Source organism: Mytilus californianus, unplaced genomic scaffold (genome assembly GCF_021869535.1).
Source record: "Mytilus californianus isolate M0D057914Y unplaced genomic scaffold, xbMytCali1.0.p SCAF_4, whole genome shotgun sequence".
Lineage (NCBI taxonomy): Eukaryota > Metazoa > Mollusca > Bivalvia > Mytilida > Mytilidae > Mytilus > Mytilus californianus.
Window position 1 is genome coordinate 86,310,022 of NW_026262690.1, and position 10,803 is coordinate 86,320,824.

Consider the following 10,803-nt stretch of genomic DNA (forward strand, 5'->3'; position numbering starts at 1 on the left):
GCTACATCACAAATTAAACTGACGAGTCTGTATATTGGAGTATATATATTTATGCATCCCTGGTCAAGTGCATAATCTATCAAACATTTTAGAAAATTAACAGGCAGCGAAAGAAGAATAGTTCTAATGTAATGTAAACCTAGTGTATGATGAAGGTGTGAAAGAAGGTCACCAAAGCTCCCAGAGGTCGATCTAGCTTTGAAAGACTTTTTTTACATTGGGCCGATGGTAATATTTTTGCTCATGACTACGTTATGGTCTTAAGGTAGTATTAAATAAGCTCATTACATTTACATCACTGCAGGCTTGACTTGACAAATTTCCTACTCCTTTGATGTTATCATTTCAACCATATGGCATTGCAGTACCTAGTTACCTTATCCAGAAATTTTCGGAAAGGACTATTTAGTATAGGGCTACTGGTGTGGTGATAAATTTTCTCGATGATGCGTACTTTCATAGATAAAGAAGGATCTTGGTCCGGTTGATTAAAATGATTATGAAGAATCCTGAATTGCGGATCTTTATTATCAGACCAGTGTTGATTCATCCTTTTACGCAAATTTTGTCGAGTTTCACCAACATCAAGTAGCCCACACATTCAATTACGTTATTTTCCTGTAAAGTTACTAGTGAAATCTGGAGAAGTGATTAACATATTACATGTCTTACATGTGCTCTTCTTTCTTTTTTTTCCTTATTTTTCATGTTTACAAGTAGAAATGATAGGAGTTGATTAACTAGTAGCGGGTGTCTTTAAAAAGTCGAGAATATTAACAGTAATTGGTAACAATTTCAGATTATTTATTCATTTGTTTTAGGTTTGAATTTTTGAATTTTACAGCAACTGCTGTTATTATGATAGATGCAGTCAACCATGATAGTTCAGTTAATCATTTTTCATAACTATTTTGCAACTTTGTAATCATATGATTTTTTAAATATATTTTACTGATATTTTGTCTCCTTTTTATACCAGCAACATAGCGATCTTTCATATGGGTTCTGAAAGTTGTGCATATAACTAAATTTTACATTTTACAATTTGTTGGATTTTCTTCTTAACAATATTGCATTATTAGTTGTCAATTGTTTTCGTTAATGAACAATGTAACAGTAGAGGCCATGTTTGATGGCAGATGAGCATTGAACAGCATTATTTAAAGAAATATGAAATCATCATGTATTTAAAGTGTAACAGCAAAAAATTATTTAACACTTATTGTAAAAATTGATAGTTTACATTAATTTTTCTCTTTCCTAATTTATTTTCCTTTTTGACCAAATAAGGTGGTAGCTCTGTGGTGGTATGGGATGAACAAATATCAGTATTAATGTTTCATTTTCGAAAAGTTTTGCAAATGATTTTCACGATATTCTAATTGATTTTTTGTTATGCTATTCCATTTTTAAACAGTTTGGTTGATAATCAGAAACATCTTAATCTTAGAAATTTAAAAACTAGGAATTCATGAATTTCCTTAATTTAACCTGATGATTTAAAGCATGATAGTTTTGACATGTTACAACTCATCATTGTCAAGTTGTTGTCAAAATATGAAGTCATTTTAATCAGAGGTCCTTGATTATGCTTGAAATATTTTTCACTTATTTTTTTTTTCTATAGAAAATTCTAACTCCATTTGTTTATGATGACCAAGACATTGAATATGTTCCCTAACAAAAGATTTGGTCTTGGTCTAACCTGATAAGGGTCATTTCACGGAAAGCGCTTAAAATTGGTATCATAGGATATACAACTCATCATTGTCAAGTTGTTGTCAAAATATGAAGTCATTTTAATCAGAAGTCCCAAAGGAAAGTTTAAACAAATATTTGTTGCACATACACATTGAACACAAGGACGGTTGCATGACAGACATATCGACAAAAAGTGATTGCAAAATATAGAAAATAAGGTGATTGTGGAATAGCAATCTAGGTTTAATATTTACAGGTGGATTTAAACATATAAGAGCTTGACAAAAAAGCAAATTTTAAGTGTCATAACTTTATTGTTAAAGAAGCAATTTTTACATCACTCATCTATTAAGTGTAAATAAACAATAACAAAAATTACAAAATAACAAAACAATGATAAATTATGATTTGGAATAACATGGTACATAGGTATATAATTATTTGGTGTCACGATATCTCAGTAGCATGAGTTCGAATCCCGGCGAGGGAAGAACAAACAATTTGCGAAAGCAAATTTACAGATCTAGCATTGTTGGGCTGATGTTTAGACGAGTTGTATATACAGAATGTACACAGCCATGTATCACCATCACTACTGGTGATCCGATGGATAAATCTGTTGCAGAGTTGTCACTGGTTCAGACTTACTTATAATTATAATAGTATATATACTAACAACAAATATTTTGATTACTATTTAATTCATTAAACTATATATTACTACACACATAAGTATACACTATCAAAAGTTATCATTTTTAGTAAGGTTTTATCTGAAATTAAGAAACCATTCCCTGATTTCTCCTTATTCCACAAGAAATTTAAAGTCTGAAAAGAAATATTTCCATATCAACAGTAATGCATATAACAAACTCCATACCAAAAATTCCACCAAGATAACTTTCTACATTGATTCGAAACAATACCCCTCTCTTTAAACTGGCTAATTCAGAGATAGTAGAAACTTTTTTTTCACTTGGAAATTATGCAAAAAACAAGACCTCTTTAAAAAAAATAAAAAATCTTAGACAAATGAGAAGGATCGGGTATGCTAATATCAGATTATAACATGGCATTTGTCCTTATATCAGTTGTAATTTTAGCTATATGTAATAGCAAAACAAGGACCAGGGTATTGGTATCACCAAAGTTTGCTGACATTCATATAGTCAATTGTTAGAAAAGTTCAAAATCTTATTAAAGTTCACTTCAGATATGCACCCATTTCCTAGTTGAATAGTGTTAATAATTTGGATTATATATCATTAAATTAACGTTATTTAACAACTTGATCATATTGTTGCAAATAATATTTTATCACTTGAAAATGCTAAAATTATCTATGCACTTTAAGACATACTTAAAAGAAAGGAAAAGATGAAATCCAGACCGATAAACACCAACTTACTTGTCTGCCATAAAATTACCATTATTACATATACACTCCATTTATTTACTGACCAAGAGACTAGATAATCAAGGGTCAGTTCCATTAATATGTCAGTGATGAATTTGGTTATTTCTTGATGACTGACAAATCAATTATCCATTTAAAAGCTTAGAAATATGGAGACTACTCAGGACATATCATACTAGTTTTCCGTTTTATTTACTTTATTTTATTGACAAAAAATGTTTCGGCTTTAATTTTTTTAAATCATTTTCAGAACACATTTTTAGAAGGTGATGTTGTTAAAATTTTATACATAATTCATTATTAATAAATCAAATTTTTCTTTTGATAATTTTTACAAATGTTTCAGGGCTATAAAGGTAATAACATTTATTTTTCTAATTATGACAGAAACTTAACATTTACATTTATATTTTACTGTTGTCGTATGTTTAACCGGAAGACAAAATATACTATCATTGACAAGGCTTTTTAACACTGACATGGATTTTAATTACTTTTTTTCAAATTGAAGACGTCGGCTGAATTCATTCGGGTGAAGGGTTGTAAATTTCGGATGACCCCCTTTTCGGAGTAAGCCACGCTGTATGCATACAAATAAAAGTAAAACTTGCATAACTCATTAAATGTCCCTATGATACCTATTGTAAGGTTTAACTGATTTATTGTTATTTCAGAATTTTTGTTCTGGTACTCAATGTGCATGAAATATTTGCCATTGAACGTAAGCAAACCAATTATAAATAAATTGTTGTTAACAAATTCACCAAAGTGAAACATGCAATATTTGGTGTGTTTGAAGGGTTGAAGCTTCATTAGAAACACTTGAAACCAACGGTTTACACAAATGCTTGCTGCATACAGAGTATCCCTGAATAAAAAAACGACATCATTGTAAAAGTATAACTTATATTTTGAAGAAAGTACATCCTCATTAGTCATTTATTTTATTTCAGATGATCTTATTTAATCTACTGATATGCATAAAAATAGTGTTATAAAAACTCAAGAGAATTTTCGATGAAGAAAAGCAAAAAAAGGCTGTCAGCAGTCTTGTGCTAGATGAAGTTATTTTATCTAAATGATTGCCTTTTTTCTTTGGATGAATTACTTAGTAATTCTGTTAAATACCTTATCAACATGAACCATAGCACTCGATTTGAACTTAATGTATTCAAATAACAACTGACTTTCATTTACTTAGGCATATTTTTTATTTTGAAATACGTGTGTTCAGATATCCTTTCTTACAATATTTTGTATGCCTAAAAAATCGAAACCTAAAGTCTTGTCTGCACTTTTGTAGTGTTCAATGGAAAAGTTGCAGGTACTCCCCATATACTCATCGTAAAAGGTTGAAAAAAAAAAATAATCAACCGTATGTTTTTCTAGTGGAGGCTTTAAATACACATAATTTTGGGAATTCCATCATCCTGATTATTTATGAAATAGTTTCCACTTGTTTCTGTTTTCCACAGAAAATTCTATCTCCATTTGATTATGATGACCAAGACATTGAATAAAAAGTAAAATAACAAAAATATCGAACTCCAAGGAAAATATTCACTATGTAAATGTTATGGTTAGCCACTTGTTTAGTCAAACCTACCTGTAGTATAAATGTATTCCCGACTGAATTGTTTGAAAGAAGAATGTCGCTCTTTTATGAAAGTCTCTGTATCTTACCATGGAAGTAAAATGTCAATATAATACTTCCATGATCTTACATTTATGATCTTGACAACTTGATTTAACATGATGAAAAACAATCCTATTAAGTATGAAAGCTTTCTATAAAACAGTCTTAGATGTGGGCTACATCATTTTAACACTTTCAGGTCATTTTGTGTACTGAAATTTTAATAATACGCACACCACCTATTATTGATCCCTTTTGCTTTCTATGATAATTTTTTTTCAATTTCAAGCACTTTTGGGAGTGGGGTCAATTTACCGTTAATTACATCTTAGAGCGTACTGGTTATCGGAACTTTAGATAAATCAAAACATGTACTTCATATCTGAATAACAGGCAATATATGCCCTACTTTCTAGATTTCATTCATTATTTTTTTTTATTTTTCCCGAGCTCGAGTTGCTGGTTTTACATCTTACAAAGTCTATTCGAATTATTTGCCTTATACATACATTATTTCCTGCCAAGTTATCTACCATATATCTCGGTGTGCCTGTTGTATTGTTTTTGTGCTTCGGTGTGATTGTTGGGCTAAATTATGGAAGAGAATGTTTGATTTCTTTGCTAGATTTGTTATATTAATATAACTCCATGGCTTTGTTCTTTAGTTCACAGTGACGTGAACGTCAGTTTGCAAAGAATTCCGCTTAAATCGGTGTCAGGGGCCGTCTTAAACTTGCAGTGAAGTACGAGTTTTTCTCCGTGTTGAAGGTCTTACTGTGCCTTCGAGATGAAGAACAGCAATAAAAGCGCTGGTCCTTTGCTTTTTTGTGTTTTTGCTGAACATTTACTGACTCTGTTGCATGAATGGATACCCCCATATCCTTTCTTTTTTATAAGAGTACTTAAGTTCACGGTGTTATTGTAACAATACTAAAAGAAAAATGGCCAAAGTCCCATTACTCCTGTAAAAATGGTTGAATCAAAATGGCGCTACAATTTTGTCAATAATACATGATGTCAAACAATCCTACCAAGTATAAAGGCTTTCTATAATACCGTTTAAGTCTGAGTTTCGTTCACAAGGTATTATTTTGATAGTACTAAAAATAGAAAAAGTTTCATATTTCCTATGAAATTGTCAAATCAAACAGACGCTATTAGCAGAGTAAATAGAATATGACGACATATAATCTTCCCAAGTATGAAAGCATAAGTCAAAAATTCTCTGAGAAATGATGTGTTTTGGAAGGTCGAACAGACGGACGGATGGACGGACGAAAAGAGACCATTACTATATCACTTGCCGCGTGATGCGCGGGGATAATAATTGCATTCCTTTTTGTTTTGCATTCGAGCGTCCTTTTTCTAGTAACCTAATGCAATTAATGTAAATTATCTCTGTCTTCCTTCTTTTATTTAATTCTGATACTGTAGCCACTTTTAACTGTGGTCAATTCTGCATCAATGTGTATGCTGTCTTTTTTCTTTTTAGTTCAGTTTAAAGATGTAAATTTGTAAATTTTGTACTTCCATGTGACATCACCCTAAAATCATTCGAATTAGTGATAAAAGCTATAAATTTACCCTCAGTTCCCATCTGGTTATGTATGTTCGTTTGAACATAATACCGAATGTTTCATATAATTGTTGCTGCTAGTGAAAATCTAATCTTTTTAGGTTTTTATTTTATTAGAATAATTCTTAATAGAGGTTTTTAAAAACACACAATTAAAGTTTTCTTATTTTTAATCGTTCATTTTACCAACATTAGTGTTATACTTGTATTCCCGAGGTTTTAATCTGGCTAGTTGTTGGTGTCTTAGTGTCGAAGAAAAATAACGCAGGTGATGAAAGAAGAACCTTTGTAACTAAGAGGGTGAACAACAATATGCATGAAACAAGAAACGTTTTATGTTTATAACCCATTTTCGCAAGCACATAAAAGGAAGGGAATGTATATTGCGGCTATTCAACTATATGAGTCACCGATTTTAAATCAATATTTATTAATCAATACCTTTTTTATTCTCAAAACTTTCATCCATTTTAAACAAAATGGATGCAAAGCCATACTTCTGACCCAATCCCACATTTGTTCCATTCAAATTGTTCCGCTGCTTATGTTATTATCAACCAGTAACTAATAAATATAAACTATCAGAGTTAGAAAATTAAGTGATTTTTATAGTGTGGATGTAAGGAGTCACGTCTCACCATGGATTTTTGTTAATGAAAGTAACAAAATAAACTAGAAAGCAAACAAGCTTATAATTTTGTACGCCAGACGCATGTTTCTACTACACAAGACTCGTCAGTGGTGCTTGGATCAAAACAGATGGAAGGCTAAATTAATTAGGAAGTTCGCAATTTCATAATTTTAGTCCAATATAAAAATAAGAAGATGTGGTATAATTGCCAATGAGACAACTTTTCACCAGAGATCAAATGACATAGAAGTTAACAACTATAGGTCACCGTCTGGCCTTCAACAAAGAGCAAAACCCATACAGCATTTTATTATCATTATTTCATGCTTGTATTGCTTTTAAGTAAATCAACTCGAAAATATAAAAGTGTAAATCAGGATGAACTGTTAATTCTATATCGATATTTTTACAGCATGTATGTTTGCTTCTTGTGTGGTTTGTTTTATGCCTCTAGTGCACCCAATCAATAAGAAACCCTCAGAATCAAACGATAAACTATATGGAAAACGTATTCCAAGGTTTTCTGTTCTTTGTAGTCCACAAATTTCCCCTTTTTGATTTAAGGCATGTATAGCGTGGTTTTGCACATCTGAGATAAATAAAACATTTTTCGATGTCAAAGCCATGCCCCTAGGTGTAAACTGAGCGTGGTTAGGTGTATTGATAATGTTATAGCCCTGGTATATAAACTTTTTTCTTCCATTCATATCCAAACCAACTATTCGTCCATGAGACTTGTCGTTAATCCAATCTACTACATAAATGTTATTATCTGAATCACTTTCAATACGATACGCATAATGGAACAACTTTTTTCCTAAGTCATCATACTCAAACGTTGCTTTACGTTGGTAATTGGTATTAAGAATAACTACTTGTCTTGTGCAAAAATCCGTCACCGGATATTTATTCCCCTGTTCTCTTAGACCAAGTAGAAGTTCACCGTGTTTGTTTATATGAATTGCTAGAATCATCATTGGAGAAGCCTTTAGCATTGTTCTGATATCATCAGTTGATGATGCAGCTTGTAACTCTGATCTTGGGGATGGTGCAAAAACTATTTCACTCTGTCGATTCACTGCAAAGTCCTGGCACTCAATATCGAATTGTTGTAATACTTTTATGGAGTCCTTTCGTAATTTTGCCTTAATTAAATGGCAATTTTGAGTATCAATGGCAGATAACATAAAAACAACATCATCATCACTGCAAATAATTTCATGTATGCATGGCAATTCTGTTTGGTATCTGTTAAATACAGAGGATATTACCTCTGAAATGTGAAGGGCTTTAAGGTGATCTGCTATATCATAACCAATGTCTCCGGTGGACACGACTCTATGTTTCTCTGACGACTTGAATCGAGGATGAATGTTTATTTTACAGTTATCACACAACAATAATTCGCAATCGGTACATTTCCATTTAATAACAACATCATTATTGCAAAGTTGACAGGAAATTGAAGATTGGGCCATCCTTGTAGATTTCGCCATAACAAAGATTAGACAATATGGCTTCCTGTCTGTTAATTCATTTACTTCCTGATTGCATATGACGCGTGAAGAGTTGAAGCTATTTTTAAAACGCAGTTAATAGATAAATGTTATCAACAAGAAATTTAAGTTGTAGTTGCACATGAGAAGTAAATGCGAATGTATCATCGTTGCGTAGTGCTTGATTTAGGGGACAATCATTTGATTTTCGAGGGGAGGGGGGGATTTAGAAAACGAATATCGTGGCCATGAAAGACCTGCAAATGAATAATCCAAGACAGGATGATGAAAATTCAATATTCTGCCAAAAAAAAATGCAGGAAATAATTACTGAGGTAATTGTGTACAAAGGTCAAAATAAATTTTTCAGTGGGGAAAAAAAAAACAATCGTAGCAACAGATGGAAATGTTAAAAATGAATAGTCAATCTGCAATAAATCCTCCTGGCCTCAAAAAAATATTAAATGGTTGTCCCTTTAGAAGGAACAGACCGGATGCGATAACCCTTATGAAAAAACATACACAATTAATGCATTGTGCAGACCGATAATATATTGATCAAAGTTCATTTTCAACAATTCAGTTTTGACCATGTTCATGATGTTTACCGATACAAAATGTACAACCTTTCATAATTCTGGATACTTTTGTTACCTTGAAAGCGAACTTTAGAATAATTTTTTTATTCGTAATGATTGGAGTAAAAATACAAAAGTATCAGTTGAGGTTTTATCAAACGCTCACGTAATGTTTTTAGTCAGTTCCGGGAAACTACAGAGCAAATGGTGTCATCAGAAACTGAGAGTTCGCCTGCAGTGGTAATGACCAAGTTAGAGTAAAGAACATTTTGATTTATTGACATTAATAAAAAAAAGAAAATAAACATTATTGGTGTCTTTATTTATACTACTAGTACATTTATAATATCAATAAAAATTTCACTTAGTTTTAATAATTTTAAATTTCCGATTGTAGATGTGCCGATGAAACAAAGAAAGGAGTAAATATCAATACCTCTCGTGTGAACGTAACATAACAAGGTCAAAACTGAAACTCAGCTATTAAGCTGATAATGACCAAATCTATTTGATATAAACCTTGTGCCAGTCAAGCAAAACAAAATTCTGGTCTTGCTGATAAACTTACAAATATGGCGTAATCCTTAGGAAAAGTGACCGATCACAACCGATTTCATTGATTTAAAAGGCATTCAAAAGTCGAACTGCTTTCCTTTGAAGAAATAATAGTCATGCTTAGAAAATCGTTTTTAGATTAGAGGTGTTATGTTTATTATTCTCAGGAAAATCCAATAAAACAATAAAACAGCCTGTTTTCTATTTACAATGTTGTACATTTAATCTAAAATATAAGTCAGGACATAAATACGTGCAGTAATGATATGTTGCAAGCGTAGGGAAAATTTCATGCTCATTCAAAAAGCTTTTTTCATAGGCCCAGAAATAAATCCAAAAAGCAAAGACAACTCTTCCTTATGATGAATTGTACAACTAACAATCGTATTCCAAAGAATTATGATATGACGTTTCACCAAGTGATCCGCTGAACCATTGATTAATATGATTAGGACCATTGGCGTATCTATTGCCAAGAACTTTTAATAATACTTCAAACAATGAAAGCATTATTAAATATGATAAAGGAAGAGTCATCTTGTCGTTTGTGTCAGGCGAGCTTTTTGTTTCTTTAACAGAACGAACTAGTTGGTTTAATTTCCTACCTCTATGATCTTTAAATCTTTATAACCCATAGAAATAAGGATATGTGTAATAGTTGCTTATAAGACAAATATTCACCAAAGTCTAAATGACGGTTGATGTAAGCAAATTTAGGACATGCACATTCGATCTTGAACAAAATAACATACCGGATAGTCGGCTATAAAAGGCTCCGACATGAAATAATTAAAACGATAAAATCAACATCCTGGTATAATACAAAACAATAAAAGATAAACAAACAAATATGACCGACAGCAACCAACTAAGAACCGGCACATTAAGCATGTGGCGGAGTTAAACATGTGTATGGTGCTTAATCCCCCTAACCTTGGATATTGATGTGACAACACAACATAATAACAAACTGTAAAAATCATTTTGATTTGGCTCTACTTTTGGTCCTTCTTTGATTTGATCAGCTTTCATTGTTTTTATTTGGATTTGGACTATTTCGAGTATTATTGCACTCGTCTGCAGACACATTAATTGTCATAATGCGCACCTGGTACAGTTAACATTGTATTTGTGGAAAGGGCTTCTCAATCAATCTGGTCGTTGGCACTTAAACCACTATTAACAAAAAGATCAAACACACAAAGTACCAGTC

The 10,803-nt window shown here is 31.8% G+C and overlaps 1 protein-coding gene across 1 annotated transcript; it reads right to left on the reverse strand.

Moving 5' to 3' along the window:
- Positions 1–7,254: 7,254 nt before the first annotated feature.
- On the reverse strand, positions 7,255–8,477 carry LOC127738822 (uncharacterized). The gene has a single exon (XM_052250226.1). It carries the CDS (start codon positions 8,455–8,457, stop codon positions 7,354–7,356), a length of 1,104 nt encoding a protein of 367 aa, XP_052106186.1. The 5' UTR covers positions 8,458–8,477; the 3' UTR covers positions 7,255–7,353.
- Between the last annotated feature and the right edge of the window lie 2,326 nt (positions 8,478–10,803).

Bases quoted from the DNA above. Each gene is read 5' to 3' on its own strand.
- LOC127738822 (XM_052250226.1), bottom strand. From the start codon at position 8,457: ATGGCGAAATCTACAAGGATGGCCCAATCTTCAATTTCCTGTCAACTT.